Consider the following 20,894-nt stretch of genomic DNA (forward strand, 5'->3'; position numbering starts at 1 on the left):
CATTCATCTCCCCATCCCTTCATATCTGCCCTCTACCCTTGCAATCTCCCTCCCCTCAAAAGAAAATTTAAAAATTAACAAATGAGAAACCAAACCAAAACAATCTCATCGTGGAAGCTGCACTTCAGTGCGTCCCACGGTACAGCCTTTTGCCCACACCTTTACTTGTAAATGTTCATTGCAGTGAGTTGCTGGTCTGTTCCAGGCCTCTGGCGTCTGCTACACTATCAATACTGAACCCTCATGGGGCTCCTCTGGGATATCCTACTGTTGCCCTGTGTCATGGGGGTCCTGCAGCCCTGGATCTGCAGGGCCAGGCCCTTCACATGTTCCACAGTTCATAGATGGGGTAGATGTTGAGGTGGCCAACTCTGGGTCTGGGTGTAGCTGAGCAGGTCAGCATACCAGCTCTCTTGCACCCATACCACCGGGCAAGCTCTCTAGTACTGCCCGGACTAGCTCGCCCAACTCGGCAGCTCTCCCATGCCCCTGCTGCAGCATGGTAGTTGAGGGTGGGTCAGAGAGGAGGGCAGTATTACTTCTTCTGAGACACTGTTTCACTATGGAGTCTGGCCTGGAACCCACAATCTTCCTGCTTTAGCATCAGAAGGGCTGAATTTGCAGCCTTATAGTATACTTCACACCTGGCTTCACAATCCGTTTCAGAACATCATTCTCCAAAGAAACCCCGTTACCAGTCACCCCTGTTTCTTCCCAAATCCTCAGCCTCTGGCAATCAGTCACCAACTTACTGTCTTTAGAACATGTCTATTCTGGGCCCCATTTCCTTTTCCCTGTAAAACAAGATCTTGCTATATTACCTCAGCTGACCTTCAGGCCCAGTCTGGACTTGAACTTGTGATCCTCCTGAGTACTGGGATTATGGTTGTGCACCACTCCACCCACATCCTGAGTACACCAAGTTATGTGATAATTCCTGCGTGGGTCACATTGTCAGTCCAGCTTTAGAACCAGCTCCACATCAACAAGAGAAACACGGGTCGGCTGTTCGTGAATTCTCTGGAGTTACGACTTTGCATTCATTTGGGTCCTTTCCTTGATGAACATGTCTCCACAAAGACAGTGCCCCCATCTGTTTGGCTCACTGCTTACCCAGCAAGGATCGCAGAGGCTGGACTCCCTGTCTACACTCCTGAGGTGTGGCACACCGGAGGTAGCTACTGAGTGATGAAGGAACAAATGGCAGGCATTTCTGGGGAAAGCCTCCTCCCATCCCCCACCTACGAATTTTCTCGCACCACACCAAGCATTCTGGAAGGGAGCCTCCAACATGGCTCCAGATATGACTGGGGACTCATACCACTGGACCCAGCCTCTCTTGGCACTGAATGAGATTGCCTTGGATAACCAACAGACTAATGCACTGATGGGAGTGACTTCATGCTTGTGCATGTGTGTGCTTGTGTGTGTGTGTGTGTATGTGCATATGTGCTTGTGCATGTGTGTGCTTGTGTGTGTGCATGTGTGTGCATGTGCATATGTGCTTGTGCATGTGTGCATGCGTGTGTGCATGCATGCATGCTTGTGTGTGCGTGTGTTCTTGTGCATGTGTGTTCATGTGCGTGTGTGCTTGTGTGTGTGTATGTGCATGTGTGCTTGTGCTTGTGTGCATGCATGTGTGCGTGCATGCATTCTTGTGCATGTGTGCTTGTGCATGTGTGCGTGTGTGTGCTTGTGTGTGTATGTGCATTGTGCTTGTGCTTGTGTGCATGCATGTGTGCGTGCATGCATGCTTGTGCGTGTGCATGTGTTCTTGTGCATGTGTGTGCATGTGTGTGTGCGTGTGTGCGTGTTTCAGGGTATGTGCATGCGCGCGCGCGCGCGCGTGTGTGTGTGTGTGTGTGCGCGCGCGTGCGCATGTTTCAGGGTGTGTGCATGTGTCAGGGGAAGTTGACTGCCGTATTATAAGGACCCTTAAGGGCTGGAGAGATGGCTCAGCCGTTAAAGGCTAGGCTCACAACCAAAAATATAAGGACCCTTAATTGATCCTGAGAAGGAGTCATTAGATGAGAAACAAACATTTTGCCAACAGTCACGTGAGGGTATAGTCTTTGAAGTGGTTCCACATAGCCCATTCAGATGATATAGCTGGGAATGACCTGTTCATCTGACCTTGTGAGTCACAGGTCCTGAACGACCCAGGTAAGCTGCTCCCAAGTTCTCTCTCCTCAAACCTGTCAGGATTTGCTCTCTGTGGCTGCCAAGCTCTGGGACGTTTTGTTAGGTAACCCGTGCTCCCTCGCACCAGCTCACCTTAGTGTTCAGGTCCTTCCTGAGATGTTTCAGAGACTTCTTCCAGTCAGACTCGTAGTTTGTGATCTTGAGAAGCAGACTGTGGATCATCTCATTCAGGTCCATCGCCACCGTCTCCAGGTCCACTCTATTCGCCTTGCTCGCTAGCATGTCCCTGTCAGCTTTCTAGGGAGAGGGCGTTCAGGGCAGCAAAACTGCTGGGAGGTGGGGCCTCTCTTCCCTGTGGTCAGTTTCTCTAGTTGAAGGACACAAGTGTAGCCTTGGCTTAAGTTCAGTGTTGGTGTCTACACTGTCAAACACAGCTGTGGGATCTGAGGCAAACGGGAAAGTTGACGTGACGTGTACACCAGGTTGGCCTTGTTCCCATAGTCCAGGATAACCCTGAATTGCTGGTTCTCCTGCTTTCTGTGTTGGAATTATGGCTACCTGTCACTATGCACAGTTCATACGGTGCTGGGGATTGAACCCAGGTCTTTGTGAATGCTAGGAAGGCACTTGACCAATTGAGTACATCCCCAGACTAATGCCTGATTTATTTATTTATTTATTTATTTATTTATTTATTTATTTATTTATTTATTTATTTATTTATTTAATTTTGTTGGGCTTTTTCTTTTTTTCGGAGCTGGGGACCGAATCCAGGGCCTTGCGTTTGCTAGGCAAGCGCTCTACCACTGAGCTAAATCCCCAACCCCTTGTTGGGCTTTTTGAGACAGGATCTACCTATGTATCCCTGGCTGGCCTGGAACTCACTTTGTAGACTAGGCTGGCCTTGAACTCACAGAATCTACCTGCCTCCGCCTCCCAAGTGGCACGTGCCACCACCACACCTGATCTGATGCCTGATTTTTAAAATAATAGCGTCATCAATCTCCAGTCGTGGAAAAGAGGAATGGATGAGTACTTTTTGAGAGGAGTGCAATTTCCTGAATTAATAAAGGAAGAACGAATGCTCTTGCTGTCTCCACCTGGGTGCATCTGTCCCCATGGTTGGCACAGTAGAGGCTCAGGATTAGCAGGGAGAGGAAATGGGGGAGCTAGGAGGATGTCTTACTTCATTCAGCTCCAGATCTATGGCTGTTTTATCTGCCTTAACCAGATCCAGCCTTTCGAGTTCCGCCTTGAGGACCTAAGAACAGAACACGGGCAGGTCAGCCTTTGTCCTGACCTTGAGCGTGACATCTACTTTATGACCTCGAGCGTGACATCTACTTTATGCTTCTAACTTTGCCATGTGGACAAGCAGCAGGTGGGACTGTTAGAGGCTCGTGCTCACAAGCAGCAGGAACTGGAGAGGGGTGACACAGGAGCAGGGATGGGCTAATCCTTGGAGAGGGTGTCAACCCAAAAGAAAAGAAGCACAAACCGGGGCTGGCTGGCGATTTCACTTCCTTAGATGCTTAAGGCCAGCTCCACCTCATCTGATCTACAATGGGGTCGGAGTGTGCTTTGCTAAAAGCAGAACACTAGTCACAGACCACACATAGTGTCCAAGCATGATGGGGAAACCCTCACTTCCCATGACATAATTTCACCAGTGCCGGCCTGTCCACTGCCAACCGATTTCCCCCACTATTGGAGCAGCATCGAATCTCCCTTGTCCCCAGAGCCTAGGGTCACTTTCTCTCTCAGTCTGCACACCGGCTTCTTCTCTCTTCACTTCTGGTCTCCCTCACCCACAGGGGAAAAATCCAAGTTAGCTACTCGAATCAGGACTGCAGTCTAGAGCCTGCCTTGCATTTATGCGACTGGGATGTAGACTGAGGTCAGTGGGTGTGGTTAACCTTCTTCACCTATACTCCCTGTGTCCTAGAGATGGAGCTCAGGGCTCTGCAGATGCTAGGCAAGTGTTTACCACCTTCCCTCCCCTCTTTGCCACTGGCTTGAACAGAAGAGTCAATGTTTGGAGACCAGCCACAATGACATTATGAATGGTAGTCACAAAGAACTAGAAAACGGAGCTCGTGTCGGTAACCTCGACAAACACCCTACCGGCTCTAGACCAATCACTTGAACTTTTTTTTTTTTTTCTTTTCTTTTTTTCGGAGCTGGGGACCAAACCCAGGGCCTTGCGCTTGCTAGGCAAGTGCTCTACCACTGAGCTAAATCCCCAACCCCTCACTTGAACTTTTTAATGTGAAAGATAAATACATTTATACCTTTTGTTGGTTACTCGGGGATTCTTATGTTATTTGAAGTTAAGCTCAGCTGTAACTAACACCAAGTCGTTACCACATCCATCTTGTCCCCAAGGTCACCAACGACAGGGGGGCGGTGTCGGGGGCGGGGGAGTCCCCAGTTTGGACTCTCATTTAGTTCCTTTCTGTTAGTCTGCTTGCCTAGCGTGCATGAGGCCCTGGGTTCTATTCTCAACCCTGAGGGAGGAAGAACTGGTTCAGGAAAAACGTTATTAGCATAGTTGTTGGTGCAAGAGAGCCTCTTATTCACTCACTGATCCCTTCAGCAAGTGTCATTAAGCCTTAACCTGTCCTCCTACCCTCAGGTTGGTGACACAAAGACTCTCAAGAATGGACACTGTCCAGGACCTCTATGTATAGGGCGGTGATTCTTTAAAAAAAGGTTTATGTATATAAATGTTGTACCTGCCTGTATAGATGGACATCACAGGCATACAGGTGCTCCTGGGATCCAGGACAATGAATCCACTGGAGTTACAGGTGCTTATGTGGGTTTTTGTTTTTGTTTTTGTTTTGGGGTAGGGTTTCTTTGTGTAGCCCCAGCTGTCCTAGAACTCCATCTATAGACCAGGCTGACCTCGAACTCAGAGATCTCCCCTGCCTCTGCCTCCTGAGTGCTGGGATTGAAGGTGTGACCACCACCACCCAGCTTTGAAGTTAAGCTGGGAGTGGGCCCCAGGTGCTCTGCAAAAGCCAGTGTGGTTTTAATTCCCTCCAGCCCCTGGGGTTTATTTTTAATTGAAGTATAATTTATGCAGAATAAAATGTTGTCTAGTTCCCTTGTATTTTGTGGACCTTAGGGGATGGTCTCGTAGTCTCAAGGAGGAATTCCCTTGTGGTCTCCACCCCCCCCCGTTGGGTTGTCAGGCCTCCGAACCTTCAAGTCGTCCATGCGAACCTGGAGCCTTTCCACCGCCCTGTCTAGCACCATGTAGTGACTCTTCATTGTGTCTATCTGGTGTCCCCAAACTCTCTCCAGTTCTTCCTCCTAAATGGCAGAGACAGTGATATATCCAAGACCTCTGCTACAAGTCAAAGGGTCCCAAGACCGAGAGGAGATACCAGTCTGCCATCTGACAGCCCACGAAATACTTATTGACAGAGACAGCAGAGCCCCGGTTAACTCTGCATGGAGGCAACTGCTGGGCCACCCCATGCACTTCAGAGCGTCACTGGGAGGGTAAAAGTCAGGAGGCTGGGTCCTAGCTCAAGCCAAGCCACCATTTTCTCCAAAGCCCTTCTGTGATCATGACACTGACCTGCAGCCTGGCCTTCTGGAGGTTAACAATCTTTTCCTCCAGTACATTTACCGTATTACCAAGCACACCAGAGCTTCCCATGTTAGCTGAAAGGAAAAAGAGGGACCAGGTGTTAAAAGGAATGATGGGGTAATGTGACAGGAGAGAGCTCCCATGTTTGTGTCATGTCCCAAAAGAAGACAGTGGGCAAGTCTAGGGGGGGCACTTAAAGAGAATGATAGGTTTTCTATTACAGTTTTTAAGAAACTCACAAAAGAAATTCTTTTGTGAACCAAGCATGGTAGTGCGTGCTTTTAATCCCAGGACTCAGAGGAAAAAGCAGGCAGATTTCTGAGTTTGAGGCCAGCCTGGTCTACAGAGTGAGTTCCAAGACAGCCAGGGCTACCAGAGAAACCCTGTCTTGGAGAGAGGGGGGAGGGAGAGAGAGGAGAGGAGAGGAGAGGAGAGGAGAGGAGAGGAGAGGAGAGGAGAGGAGAGGAGAGGAGAGGAGAGAGACTAGTGTTTAAGCCAAAGGAATGAGTGGCTAATGTTTGAAAGCAGAGTTTGTAGAGGAAGCCTGAGGAGGCTACAGGGAGGATCAGAGCCTCTGCTGCCCTCCCCGGATGGGCCAGCCCTACCTAGGTAATTTAGACGCTGGTTTAAGTTGGTTGACAGGTTGGCAAACTCTTCTTTCAGGGAGTCATGTCTGATAGGCATCTGGGCAATATGGCTCATGGAATACTGCACAGCCTTTTTCTTTTCTTCAGGACTCGTAGCGTACATGGCATTTATCATAGCCTGGGACAGGACTGGTTTGGCTGGGAAGGGGTTAAAGGGTGCTGTAAATTCTTCAGGAAACTCTTCCATCTCCTCATCACGGAAAGGTAGGTTGATGGTGGCCCCACGGCGAAATCCTGCACCCAGGATATCTGCAAAGGCCCCTAGAGGCACTGAGGATGCAACGCGTGATGCTTCGGCAGCCATCTGGGTTGCAGGAACATCCTGGATGGCCTTGGCAGCATCTTTGGCTACCTGGGCAGCTGAGTTTGCTGCGGCTGCATATGCAGCGGCAGCTGCTGCAGCTATGGTAATAGCAGACCTCAGCTTCTTTAAGGCAGGCGGTGGGGCCTTATGGCGTTGTTCCGAGGCCTTGTCCTTCTGGGTTTTGTCTTTGTAGATCACCTTTTTGAGGACTTTGACTTCAGGAGTCTCTTCTTTGATGACCATTTCTTGGGAGCCCACATCCTTGGGGGCTCTGTGATGGGAAACCCTCTCCTTAGGGGTTCTGTACCTGGGGGCCTTTACTTTGGAAATCTTCTCCCGAGGAACTCTTCCCTTGCGAATCCCATCCGAGGGAGCCCCTTCTGTAGACATCTCTTCCTGGGAAGCCCCTTCCGAAGGGATCTCTTCCTCGGGAGCCCCGTACTCAGAGATCTCTTCCTGGGGAGCCCTATACTCAGAGATCTCTTCCTGGGGAATCTCATCCATACGCATCTCTTCCCGAGGGCCTGGAAGGAAGTACTCGTATTCATCCCCTCTTTCTTCAAGACCCGGGAGCCGGTAGGTCTGCGGCATAGTCCACGGTATTCCAGTGTCCATGACGGAGAAACGAGCACGGGCCATCTGTCCCATGGGGCGAATTGGACCTGGGCCAGTCTGGTAGGGCCCCATATCCCACACGGGCCAAACATTACCCCTAGCCCAGGCTCTTGGTGGTGAGGTCCATACACCTGGGGGAACCATTCCAGGTCTAGGGCCAAAGACTGGCATGAAACCAGGCCCAGACGCAAATCCAGGGACCCCGGCAGGGACAGAGACAGGGGCAGAGACAGGGACCCCGGCAGGGACAGAGACAGGGGCAGAGACAGGGACCCCGGCAGGGACGGAGACAGGGGCAGAGACAGGGACCCCGGCAGGGACGGACACAGGGGCAGAGACAGGGACCCCGGCAGGGACAGAGACAGGGGCAGAGACAGGGACCCCGGCAGGGACGGAGACAGGGGCAGAGACAGGGACCCCGGCAGGGACGGAGACAGGGGCAGAGACAGGGACCCCGGCAGGGACAGAGACAGGGACCCCGGCAGGGACGGAGACAGGGACCCCGGCAGGGACAGAGACAGGGACCCCGGCAGGGACCCCGGCAGGGACAGAGACAGGGACCCCGGTAGGGACCCCGGCAGGGACGGAGACAGGGGCAGAGACAGGGACCCCGGCAGGGACAGAGACAGGGGCAGAGACAGGGACCCTGGCAGGGACCCCGGCAGGGACAGAGACAGGGACCTTGGCAGGGACCCCGGCAGGGACAGAGACAGGGACCCTGGCAGGGACCCCGGCAGGGACAGAGACAGGGACCCTGGCAGGGACCCCGGCAGGGACAGAGACAGGGACCCTGGCAGGGACCCCGGCAGGGACAGAGACAGGGACCCTGGCAGGGACCCCGGCAGGGACAGAGACAGGGACCCTGGCAGGGACAGAGACAGGGGCAGAGACAGGAACCCTGGCAGGGACAGAGACAGGGACCCTGGCAGGGACCCCGGCAGGGACAGAGACAGGGGCAGAGACAGGGACCCCGGCAGGGACAGAGACAGGGGCAGAGACAGGGACCCCGGCAGGGATGGACACAGGGGCAGAGACAGGGACCCCGGCAGGGACAGAGACAGGGGCATAGACAGGGAACCCGGCAGGGACGGAGACAGGGGCAGAGACAGGGACCCCGGCAGGGACAGAGACAGGGACCCCGGCAGGGACAGAGACAGGGGCAGAGACAGGGACCCCGGCAGGGACGGAGACAGGGGCAGAGACAGGGACCCCGGCAGGGACGGAGACAGGGGCAGAGACAGGGACCCCGGCAGGGACGGAGACAGGGGCAGAGACAGGGACCCCGGCAGGGACAGACACAGGGGCAGAGACAGGGACCCCGGCAGGGACGGACACAGGGGCAGAGACAGGGACCCCGGCAGGGACGGAGACAGGGGCAGAGACAGGGGCAGAGACAGGGACCCCGGCAGGGACGGAGACAGGGGCAGAGACAGGGACCCCGGCAGGGACGGAGACAGGGGCAGAGACAGGGACCCCGGCAGGGACGGAGACAGGGGCAGAGACAGGGACCCCGGCAGGGACGGAGACAGGGGCAGAGACAGGGACCCCGGCAGGGACGGAGACAGGGGCATAGACAGGGACCCCGGCAGGGACGGAGACAGGGGCAGAGACAGGGACCCCGGCAGGGACGGACACAGGGGCAGAGACAGGGACCCCGGCAGGGACGGACACAGGGGCAGAGACAGGGACCCCGGCAGGGACGGACACAGGGGCATAGACAGGGACCCCGGCAGGGACGGACACAGGGGCATAGACAGGGACCCCGGCAGGGACGGAGACAGGGGCAGAGACAGGGACCCCGGCAGGGACGGAGACAGGGGCAGAGACAGGGACCCCGGCAGGGACGGAGACAGGGGCAGAGACAGGGACCCCGGCAGGGACGGAGACAGGGGCATAGACAGGGACCCCGGCAGGGACGGAGACAGGGGCAGAGACAGGGATCCCGACAGGGACAGAGACAGGGGCAGAGACAGGGACAGAGACAGGGACAGAGGCAGGGATCCCGACAGGGACAGAGACAGGGACAGAGACAGGGACAGGGACAGCCTGTCTCAGACTGTGTGTCTGAGACACAGAGGCCTGACCCAGCTCTATGCCCTGGGAGTCAGCAAACTCAACAGCCCGAGTGAACTCGTCCCCCTTGAGGATCCCTGTGGTTCCAAACTGCACCATGGTGTGCATAGGGGTGGCACTGGGAATGGGGACATCCTCAGGCGGCTGCTGCTCCAAGGGACTCTCTGGAAGAGAAGTCACGCTCTGCCGCACAGTGGACGGCTCCACTTCCGGCTTATGCTTTCCCTGCAGGGGAAGGAACTGAAATGGTTGGTCTGTTCTCACCATCCTCCCTTCGTCCCGGTCTTCCTTTCCCACTCACCAGACTGAACATGGCCTCGTGGAGGCTACTCCAGAGTACCATCTCCTCAGGTTGGGGGATAGCACGGACCTTGTTCTGGAGAGTAACCTGTGTAGTGGGATGAAGAAAGTGAGTGGATGCCTGGGAAGGGCGGGGTGGGGTGGGGCGGTATAGCATATATGTGGCTACTACACCTGATCCTGGGGACTTGCCTGCTCACTGAAACCCTTTCCAGAATGTGCTGTTCTCCAAACTTATTGCATCCCTAGTGCACAGGGCAAGAGACTGGAATCCAAAGATCTTACCACTTCCCGCTGCAGGGCACCCAGCTTCCGGTTCTGTACTTTCAAGTCATCACAGAGAAGTTCCATTTTTTGTGGGTTTAGCTGTCCAAGAAACGGAATCCGAGGCTGGGGTATGGGCTGTGGTCCCAACCTGGCTGCTTCTCACCATATTAGCTAACTGAGTCTGGAATGGAAGGATGTAATTCCCAGGAAAGTTGGACTACAGAGTATTTAACAATCTTTGAATTTTTCAGGATGCCGAATGGGTAGATCATGAAGAATCTTCAAGAGGGGCAAGGTCACAAGGGTGGCAGAGCAGGCATGGAAAGACTGGGAAATGAGTGTGAGCGGGGTGCATGACATGAGGTTTGCAGAGAATCAGTAAAATCGTTATGTTGTGGGGAAAGAGAACGATCGAGAGGAGAGATGGCAGTGTGGCTGAGTTGGTAAAATGCTTGCCAAGCATATCTGAAGCCCTCAGCTTGATCCCCAGTGCTGCATAAAACCAGGAGGGATGAAGCTTGCTCTGATGTGGAGGGGAGAATCCAATGTAAGCCAGTCTCTGCTGGAAGCCAGCCGGGGCTACAAGGTACCCTGTTACAGAGCAGATTAGCATGAGGACAGTGAATGTGCAAGAGATGGGCCAAGGAGGAATTATTTCTCAGACATACTTCCCCCAAGGTGTCCTTTTCTAGCACTTAGTGGTCCTGACCCAGCCCCAGATTAGCCTGAGGCTCAGATGTTACAATCAGTCCCTCTCTTTGGGGGAAACGGCCCAGCTGTGACACTTGGTGGCTTGCAGATGAAGACCTGGCTCTGGACTCCAGCTCAACTTCATCTGCTGTGGTCCCTCTGGCTTCAAGGATTCTGTGTCACTCCATGGTAGGCTGGGATGTGTTCATGGTAGGCTGTTCCTATATGGAGCAGCAGGAACCCGTGTGCCTGTGCTAGGTTTAGCCTGCTTTTTAGATTGGATAGCGCTTCTAATGAAAGGAGTGCCGGGGAACCTGAATTCAGCAGTTGCCCAACACCCGGGCAACTCTGAACCTCCCAGCATCTACATAGTGGACCCTAACCATCTGTAACGCCAGTGCTAGGGGATCTGACACCTTCTTCTGGCCTCTGTATGCACCAGATACACACATGGCACACAGACATGCACACCCATACACAAAACATTAAAACACATACAACACACACACACACACACACACACACACACACACCACCCAATGCATTTTAAGCAATTTAGAAAGTAAAACAATAATTTCTATTATTTTCTATAATTTTCTATAATTTTTATTATTTTTCTATAATTTCCTAAGTCAAGATGAAGTAAGTATGTTTCTGTTACCGATACCTGACGCTTGGCACAGCAGAGGGAGGACCATGTAGCGGGATCACAGAAAGTTCAGGGGGACAGGACAAACGACTAGGCTGGCTTAAACCTTTCTCCCCCCTTTCCGGCCGAGTAAAGGGAGAGGGATGACTACCTTTTCAAATACAAACTTAACCGTGTCCATATCCTTCTTAACAGTCTCCACAGTGCTCTTGGTTACGTGAAGGTCACTGAGCAAATCCTGCAGAGTCTTTGCAAACTGAATAGGGAGAAAAGAGGGGAAGCCATGAAATTTGGTGTAGAGAGAATAAGTCATATTGAGAGATCTGGGTGACAGCTACCTAAGGGATCTTAGGTTCTTGAAAGTCCTAAGATGGATGGATGTACTAGGAGAGCAGCAAAGGAAACTGAGAACAGCACTGTGCTCCTTGAGCAGTCTGGGTAGGAAAGGCACACAGTATAGTGTTCTCTCTCTCTCTCTCTCTCTCTCTCTCTCTCTCTCTCTCTCTCTGATGTATATTGGACATGGTGACACTAGAGAGGCAGCATAAGCCATCCTCATGGGGAGCTCTCGGCTCTGCTGCCCAAGCCCCATGGATCCATAGTTTCCAAAGATCCCTCTGGTTGCATGTAGAGACTGACTCCAGCTGGTGAGAGAGGAAGTCACAGGGCTTACAGTGTAACCTCTGGGGCAGAAGCTCATGTCTGTGATGCTGGGGTCATGGCTGAGCTCACAATGACTGATGATTTTCTGTGACTTCCTAAGTTTTGATTCTTCAGCTAAAAAGTGAGTGGGGGAGTGGAACCGTGGTCATGTGTGTAATCCCCTGAAGTGGGGTTAACCATTTTACACATAACAAAATGGCACGGGCCAATATCTCTTCACAATTACACTAAGAGCAAATGTATGATTCATATACATTATAACATATATACAACTTCCTGGTAAAAGATTAAAGAGCAACATATAGGTAATAATGAGATATAGTTATGCCAGGCAGTTGTGGCACAAGCCTTTCATCCCAGCACTCAGGAGGCACAAGCAGGTAGATCTCTGTGAGTTCGAGGCCAGCCTGCTCTACAGAGTGAGTGTCAGGACTGCCAGGGCTACACAGAGAAACCCTACCTCAGAAAACAAACCAAAAATCCAGCTACAAGCTCTGTAAAGGGCACTTTTAGTGTGTGTGTGTGTGTGTGTGTGTGTGTGTGTGTGTGTGTGTGTGTAGGTACATCTCTGTGTGTGTACCCCAGAGGTCACCCGTACTGTTGTTCTCAGTCACCATCCACCTCATTTTTTGAACCAGGGCTTTTCGGCGGAAGCTGCAGATCGCTGATCAGTGTAGGGTGAGCAGCCAAGCAGCCCCAGGTTTCCTCTGAGTTCTGCATCTCCAGCACTGGGGTTCTGGTGGAAAACATGTGCCTGGCTTTTAATGTGGTTGGTGGGGATAGAACTTAGGTCCTCAGGCTTGGGTGACAAACACACTACCAACTGGGGCCTCTCATCAGCCCAAGAGCACCACAGCTAGTTATTTATTTGAGGCCCATTTGTCCATTTGTTATACATCCCAGGCTGGCCTGAAACTTGAACTCCTTTGCCTCGGCATCAGGAATACTAAATTTCCAAGTCTGAGACATATTTCATGATCAAAGTAAAAAATACAAGGAAAAGATTCTCTGAAAGCAGTGACCTAAAGAAATCTAGAGGGGGTTGGGGATTTAGCTCAGCGGTAGAGCGCTTGCCTAGCAAGCGCAAGGCCCTGGGTCCGGTCCCCAGCTCCGAAAAAAAGAAAAAAGAAAAAAAAAAAAGAAAAGAAATCTGTAGGGGCTGTACCAATACCAATCAAAAACAACATATCAGCCCTTAATGGATGCCGGAGCGGAAGACACAGAGGCATTTATTGTAGCAACCAGTGACTGTGCGTCACTCAACAAATGTCTCAGTGCAATGGCTCAATCCTCCATCTTAAGGTCCTGGAACAGCTCGTAGTGATGGCTCATGACCATAACCCTTAAACTCAGGAGGTAGAGGCAAAAGGAGCGGGAGTATAACATCATCCTCAGTTATAGAACACGTTGAGGCTAGCCTGGGCTACACAAGACTGTCTCAAAACTAGCTAGCTGCCTGCAAACATAAAGAATCCCTGTCTCAACAAATAAACAATCCCCAATAAAATTGTAATTAAGTCAAGCGATATGTGAGAACTGTGTGTCATGGCCAAGTTGGATTAATCTCAGTGAGTCAATTCTTTATCTAAAAGTCACTAAATATAACACAGTAAAAAAAAAAAATCCTGTCTATCAGAAAGCAATAAGGGGCTGGGGATTTAGCTCAGTGGTAGAGCGCTTACCTAGGAAGCGCAAGGCCCTGGGTTCGGTCCCCAGCTCCGAAAAAAAGAACAAAAAAAAAAAAAAAAAAAAAGCAATAAAAGCTGAGTGTGGTAGCTCATGCCTTTGGTCCCAGAACTTGGGAGGCAGAGAGAAGCAGGCAGGTGTCTGTGAGTTCGAGGCCAGCCTGGTTTACACAGTGAGTTTGGGGCTAGCCAAGGCTGTGTAATGAGACCCTGTCTGGAACAACAGCAAAGCAACCAGCCAAAAAGACAAAACAAAACAAAACAAACAAACAAACAAAAAAACCCAGAACATTTTTCATCTCAGGGGCATTACCAAAAAGCATTTATTAAAACCCATTCGCTCTCATGGTAAAAGTTCGAACTTCCTCAGCTAGATAAAGCCCAGTGCCAAAAGACCTAGATCTATCTCCCTACCAGAGTGCTCGCCACGTGTGTGAAGCCCCGCCTCCAGCAGCGGCAAGGCAGCAGAGTTACCGTCTCACCTCATGCATCTGGCCAGCACGATTACTCCACGGAAAGAATAAAAAGCATTGGATTGAGAAGGAAGTTAGACTAAGTGCATTTGCTGGTGACATTATCTTCCACCTAGAATAGGCTAAAGGGGCTGGAGGAGAAGTATCTGAGTGCTTAAGGAACTGTTTTGCTCTCGCAGAGGACCTCGATCCCAGGGTACACACTCTTCTGACCTCTACTGGCACCACCCAAGAATGTGGTGCGCATGCATGCATGCAGGTAAAAAACACTCATACTCAGAAAAGATAAGAAGAAAAGTACCGGGAAATCGATGACTATAGCTAATAATTTAATTCAGCGGATGTGTAGAATAGGTGCAATATTACTCTGCAAAAAGCAATTGTATTTCCAGGCTTCCCAAAATGAAGAAAAGTAATCTCATTTCCCAGCAGTAAAGAAGGCTACAGTTCTGAGGAGTAAATTCAATAACAAATGCAGGCCCGTCAGCCTGAGCAAGGTGACACACCTGTGATCTCAGCACTTGTGAAGCAGAGAGGAGCACAGAGAAAGTTCGAGGTTATCGCATGCTATAGCTAGTTCAAGACTAGCTTCGAACAGAACAATAAAGCAAGACCAGCAGGATAGCCTAAATGGAGGGACTCCAGCCAGCCCAGCATGGCAAGTAGAGCTCAGACAGCCTTGCCCTTCTGCCCCATTTCCTCTGCTTTGCTCAGTTCCCTCTGCTTGCGTTCCTAAAGCTAGTCACAAGGTCTATTCCTTTTTTTGGCCACTTCCCTCCTGATGCTGACCACCAAGGTCCAGCTATCAAAGTATTGAAGTCCAGCAATCAAAAGCCCCCTTTAGCTGCCCTAATTAACATGCCCAGTTACTCTCCTCATCCCATACAGGGTTTCTCCTTTCCCCTTATAATCCACCATTTGCCTATGGGCCATCTGTCTCCTCTCTTCCTGGAGTCAGTCTTTTGTCCTTCAGGATAAATACCCCTTCCCCCTCTCCCTTGTTCCCCTCCCCATCATCCTCTATCTCCTGTCTGTGTCTCTATTCCCTGCCCTCTGTCCCTCTGGACCAAATGAGTCTCCTCTGTGCTGAGACCTTGGTCTTGGAGGTCCTAAGCTGGATGCTTTTCCTTTTACCAGACACTTGGGTTCCATCCATGTCCTGGTTAGTTAGCTAGGTAAAGGTTTCTCTAAATAATTAGAAAATATTCTCTCCTCATGTTTCTGTGGTTTTATTTATCCCTTACAATTTCATGCATGTTCACAATGCACATGTAGTGAAAATGTTTACATTTTAAAATATATATACATACATACATACACATACACACACACACATATATATATATATATACATATACATACACATACATATGTGTGTGTGTGTGTGTGTGTGTGTGTGTGTGTTTTACCTGCAGGTTTATCTGATCATGTGGATGCCTGGTACCTTAGGAGTTTAGAAGAGGACATCTTGGTCACCTGGGTCTGGGGCTGTATAGTTGTGAGCTGCATCATGGGTGCTGGAAATGGATCCTGGCCCTCAGGAAAAGCAGCAGTGCTCGTCACTACCAAGCCCCAGACTGCACGGTTCAGATCTCCAAACGTGTCTACCAACCCATTCTAATTTAATCCAATCCCCGTCGGGGAAGTTCACAGAAGTAGATAATCTTGTAGTTCTCATGGAACCTCATGGCTCCAGAACAGCCAAAACAATTTGAAAGAGCAACAGAGGAAGCCTGAACTCGCAGATTTCAAACATCGAGAGTCTTGTTGATGGCAAGACAAGAGTCATCAGCTCAGTGCGGCAGAGGTCAGGGTCAGAGCCTTAGTCCAGTATACACAAAGCTCTGGCTTCTGTCTGCAATACAGCAAAAGAGAGGAAGTATGGTGTTGTCGTGAGGACGGACGTACAGATCCACAGACAAAAGCTGACAACCTGGCGACAGACTGACAGGCTCACATTGAACTAAGTTGTAAAATTTTACTTGTGCGTAAGAGTCCTTTGTTTGCATTTATGCCAATGTTTCACATGTGCACATGATGCTCCCACAGAGGACAGAAGAGAGCATCAGGTTCCCAGGGACTCGAGTTACACATGGTTGTGGCCACCCTGTGTGTGTTGGGGAATTGAGCCTGGGTCCTCTGGTGTAGCCACCAGTGCTCTTAACCGCAGAGCCCTTGACTGATTTTTAGCTAAAGCACCAAGATGATCCAACGAAAGAATCATTTGTTTTAACAAATGGGGACAGGATAATTAGATATTCATATGTAAAGTTGTCTTGGATGGTGGTTTGGGTCTGTGGTCCCAGCTACTTGGAAAGAAGGATCAGTTGAGCCTAGGAACCTTGAGGCCAGATTAAGATTTTGTCTCAAAAAAAAAAAAAAAAAAAAAAAGAAAAGAAAAGTGGGAGCAGGGTGTGCTAGAGATGGACCAACAGTTAAGGGTACTTGGTACTTTCTAGAGGACCAGAGTTGTTCGATTCCCAGCACCCAGCTAACTCCAGCCCCAGAGGCTCTAGCATCCTCTTCTGGAGGCAGGAGTGGGGCTTGACTGCAAATCATTAGGGAATCTCTTCTGGGGCTCTCGATAACGTCCTAGAATTAGATAGCAAGAGTCACGCAGTTCTGTGAATGCGCTTAGGCACAACCAGCATTGGAATGTTGGCGCTGGTGTTGCTCGTCGCTGCAAACGCCAGCGAGCGGAGACAAGTGTTGAACCTGTATGTTGTGCTGTGTTCAGAGAGCTGGTAGTCCCAGAAGACAGTGATTTAACACCCTTAATATGCTGCCTTCTGCCTCAACTCTAGCCAACAGGCTGTATAAGGACAGGCTTTCTGCCTGTGGTCATCAGATTGATGATGCGTGTGCCTCCATTACCGTTCCTTGAACTCCTGCTTTCTGGAAACTGAGTCTAGTTAGTGTCTGCTAGTGTTCCTCTAGGCCCCACCTATCCTGGGGAATTAACTTAGGGCAAGCAAGTCAGTAACTATGTACATCTGCTAAGCTACTTATAGCAATGTGGGCAGATGCCTTTCTAGAATACGGAATATAAAAATGCCCTATCCACTCCCATCCCTGGTCATAACTGAATTCCATATACTTAAAAAAAGATTTATTTTATGTAAGTACACTGTAGCTGTCTTCAGATACACCAGAGGAAGACATCAGATCCTATTACAGATGGTTGTGAGTCATCATGTGGTTGCTGGGAGTTGAACTCAGAACCTTTGGAAGAGCAGTCAGTGCTCTTAACTACTGAGCCATCTCTCCAGTCCTCCATACACTTTCAAAAACATGAATTTTCTGCTTGTGTGGAATATTTTAACAAAGTAAAATATCACAATGGTGGTGGTGGTGGTGGTGGTGATGATGATGTGATGACGACGACAGGGTCTCCCTATGTAGATCTGGCTGTCCTAGAACTCTCGCTGTAACCCAGCTGGACTTGAACTCACAGAGATAAGCCTGTCTCTGCCTTCCAAGTCCTGGGATGAAACATGTGTGTACCACCACCAGGCTCGAGATGGGTTTTAAGGTCCCGTGTACTTGTGATTGGAAACTGTCCTTCAGAGAGACCTGTGCTATATATAAACTAGAAAGTCTAAATCCTGCTTCTTCTCTTCTATCTCCTTTAGAGCCACTCGGGGACCAAACTCCTCAAGCAGGAATAACCTTTCCTGACAAACACAGCTAAGTGTCAGGTAGGGCCACATCTGAAACCCCAGTATCTGGAGGCAGGATGATCAGGAGGCCAAGATCATTCTTTGCTGCAGAGCAGGTTTGAAGCCAGCCTTGGATATATGAGACCCTATCTAAAAAAAATCAACAACAACTACCCAGAAAAGACAGCAGAATCTTTGGGCTGCCCCATGAGTGAAGGCTGAAAACAGAGGAAGCAGGGTTCTGTTCCAATCTGAGGGTCTGTTCTGTGTCACTGCATTGCAAGGTTTCCTATGGCCAGTAGCCCCACCTCCTGTCTCTCATGCCGGGAGTATGCCCCCTCCCTGGAGTTCCCCCGCTGGGCCTGCGAGTCCACGGAGCTCTCCACCCCCAAACGGGGAGACCCCTGCATGCAGGAGATTCAGCTGAATAAACGCTCTTTGCTTTTGCACACTATTTGAGTCTGGGGTATCTTCAGTGACTCTTGGACCCTAACAGGATCAAGCAGCAGTCAGTCACAACTTTGGACAAGCTTGGCTTCTAGAGCCTTAAGGGAAAGTTCTCCCTCTGCCCAGGCACACAGGCCACAGACTGGATGGAGCTGGGTTTACAGAGTGAAGTCCAGAAGCTAACCGGCCTGGTGCACAAGTCAGGCGTGTCCTTACTTGTGACGGCTCCCGCTCTATATCATTCTCAGGCCCCAAGGAGTACACGACAGGGACCCAAAGCAAGCGGTGTCTTGAGCAATCAGCCACCTAGGCTGTCGTGTCACGTCCAGAGCTGGGACAGATGGGAATGGAGACTGAAGAAAGGCAGAAGTACTTCACAGCACTCTGCGAAGGGTGACAACACCTTTAAGCAGCATTATACGACCCCCAAATCCAAGTTAACTGTGAAGTCATTTGAATTTGTATGATGTACAACTTTGGTTGTGGGAGAGAAGGGGAGGGAGGGAGATCAAAACAGACACAGCGCTAATGTCACTCTTTTCTCCTTTGAAGCGGGATGCCAGGGTCGTTCTTAAAGGAAACCAGACAGGGACCAACGAAGGCAGCTTTCCAGGGAGGTGAGGAGTTGGGGGCTCAATAGGAGCCTGTGATTTGGGGAAAACCTGCTGGAGGGAGCTGCTGTGGGAACTGCTGGGACTGGTGACAGACTGTGAGCTACAATATGGAAGAGATGGCAGATGGCTGAGACTGTGGTAGAAGCTTGATTTTCCTCTCTCCTTTCCTTTCTTCTCTTCCTCCTCCCCTACCTTATCCTCCCCTCCCCTCCCCCATACTCCCATCTTCCTCCCCTCCCCTCCCCTCCCTTCCTTCCCTCCCCCTCCCCCATACTCCCCTCCCCCATACTCCCCTCCCTTCCCTCCCCCTCCCCTCCCCCTCCCTTCCCTCCCTCTCCCCCATACGCCCCTTCCCTCCCCCTTCCCTCCCCCTTCCCTCCCCTTCCCTCCCCCTTCCCTCCTCTCCCCTCCCCTCCCCCATACTCCCCTTCCCCCCCTCCCCTCCCTCACCCTCTCCCCCATACTCCTTTTCCCTCCCCCTTCCCCTCCCCTCCCCCATATTCCCATCTTCCTCCCCCTCCCCTTCCCTCTCCTTCTCCCCCATACTCCCCTTCCCTCCCCCTCCCCTTCCCTCTCCCTCTCTCTAAGGTTTCTCTGTGTAGCCTTGGCTGTCCTTGAATTTGCTTTATAGACCAGTCTGGACTTGAACTCACAGAGATCTGTCCATCTTTAAAAATGTGCACCACCACCACCTGACAGTTTTCTTTCTTTCCCTCCCTCCTTCTCTCCCTCTCTTTCCCTTCATCTCTCCTTTCCATCCTCCCTCTCTTCCTAAGATAGGGGTCTGGCTACCTAGTTACAGCTGACCTTGAACCTGATATATAGACCAACCTGACCTTGAAGTTAAGGACTGCCTCTCCAGGTCCCCAGCCTGGAGCCCAGGTTTCTTAATCCAGCAGTCCTCACCCGGGTTGGTGGGCGCCTGGCAGTATGCGGAGGTGTTTTCAGTGGTGGTAAGAAGGTGGCACTTCCAGTGTCTGTGGGTGTTACTAGACACCCTCCAATGCACAGGACAGTCCCAAGCCGTAGAGAGTGATCCTACCCACCACATCAATATAGTATTGGGACAGAGAAACCTGACAGTCTAACCCTGCTAATAATGAGTTGTGGGACCAGCATGCATGGGCCCTGGACCCACCCGTGGGGCAGGAGGCCTCCGGTGTTTGTGTTGGTTTCCAGGCACCTCCTGCCTTCTCCAGTGAGTATTGAGAGCGACAGTGTCTTCTTATGCCCTTAAAGGAGGGACGTGAAGGTGGCAGGATACAGTGACCCAAGCATTGCAGAGAAAGGAGGTGGAAGGGCGCTGTGGAGGTGGTCCCAGCATCTCATGTCTGTGACATCTGGCCTGCCATCCTCACTGTCTAGCTCAGGCAGACACTTACCTAAGTAGCTCCCCTTGTTCTTGTACAGTACCATGGCAACTTCATCCAGTGGGTCGCTGGCAGCGTGCTCGAATGGCTGGAGCATTCCTTATTGGTACAGACAGTCCTCTTGGGGCTGCAGTGCCAGGTCTGATCCTGTCCACGAGGCCTCTCTTGAGCAGAGGAGGTGATCTTCCTCAGCTTCTCAGGGCACGTGAGAATTCTAGAAGCCTTTACTCATCAAGGCCAAAGTCCCTTGAGGCAGGCTGTGGCTACACGTCTAACATCTGTATCCACCTATCCTACCATAAGGCCCTGAGCCATCAGGGGCAGCCTTGTCTCCAGAAGTGTTGTCTTGAAGCCCAACAAGGCTGGTGCTGGCCCAGGCATACCTGCTCTGTTCTGATCCTGAACGCATGCTTTTGCATAACTTCAAGACATTTTATTGCCCTGCAAAAAATTTCTTTCTCCATTAGCAGTCACTCCTCATGCCACTTCTTCCTAGAAACTACAAATCTTCTCTCTGACTCCTCAGATTGGCCTTTTCTGAACACTTTATATAAATGGACTCCCAGAGCATCCCCTCAGCAGACTGGCTGACACTCCTTTCTGTATTGCTTGGCTCTTTAGCCTGGTGTGAGACCTGGCTGTGTTGGCCAGACAGGGTTTCTGCACTCTCCTGCACTCCACAGCCTCAGGCTCCT

The 20,894-nt window shown here is 51.1% G+C and overlaps 1 protein-coding gene across 1 annotated transcript in view; it reads right to left on the bottom strand.

The window, feature by feature from the left end:
• The window catches only part of C10h16orf96 (similar to human chromosome 16 open reading frame 96), a 43,597-nt gene that overhangs the window by 9,227 nt on the left and 13,476 nt on the right, over positions 1-20,894 (bottom strand). Inside the window, exons 2-9 of the mRNA XM_087574860.1 lie at positions 11,440-11,544; positions 9,968-10,048; positions 9,684-9,770; positions 6,349-9,607; positions 5,732-5,817; positions 5,350-5,460; positions 3,329-3,403; positions 2,275-2,439 (exon numbers count right to left, since the gene is read on the bottom strand). Coding sequence (XP_087430986.1) covers positions 2,275-2,439; positions 3,329-3,403; positions 5,350-5,460; positions 5,732-5,817; positions 6,349-9,607; positions 9,684-9,770; positions 9,968-10,048; positions 11,440-11,544 — 3,969 coding nt within the window. The remainder of the gene's footprint in view (positions 1-2,274; positions 2,440-3,328; positions 3,404-5,349; positions 5,461-5,731; positions 5,818-6,348; positions 9,608-9,683; positions 9,771-9,967; positions 10,049-11,439; positions 11,545-20,894) is intronic.

Source organism: Rattus norvegicus, chromosome 10 (genome assembly GCF_021556685.1).
Source record: "Rattus norvegicus strain SHRSP/BbbUtx chromosome 10, alternate assembly SHRSP_T2T, whole genome shotgun sequence".
NCBI lineage: Eukaryota > Metazoa > Chordata > Mammalia > Rodentia > Muridae > Rattus > Rattus norvegicus.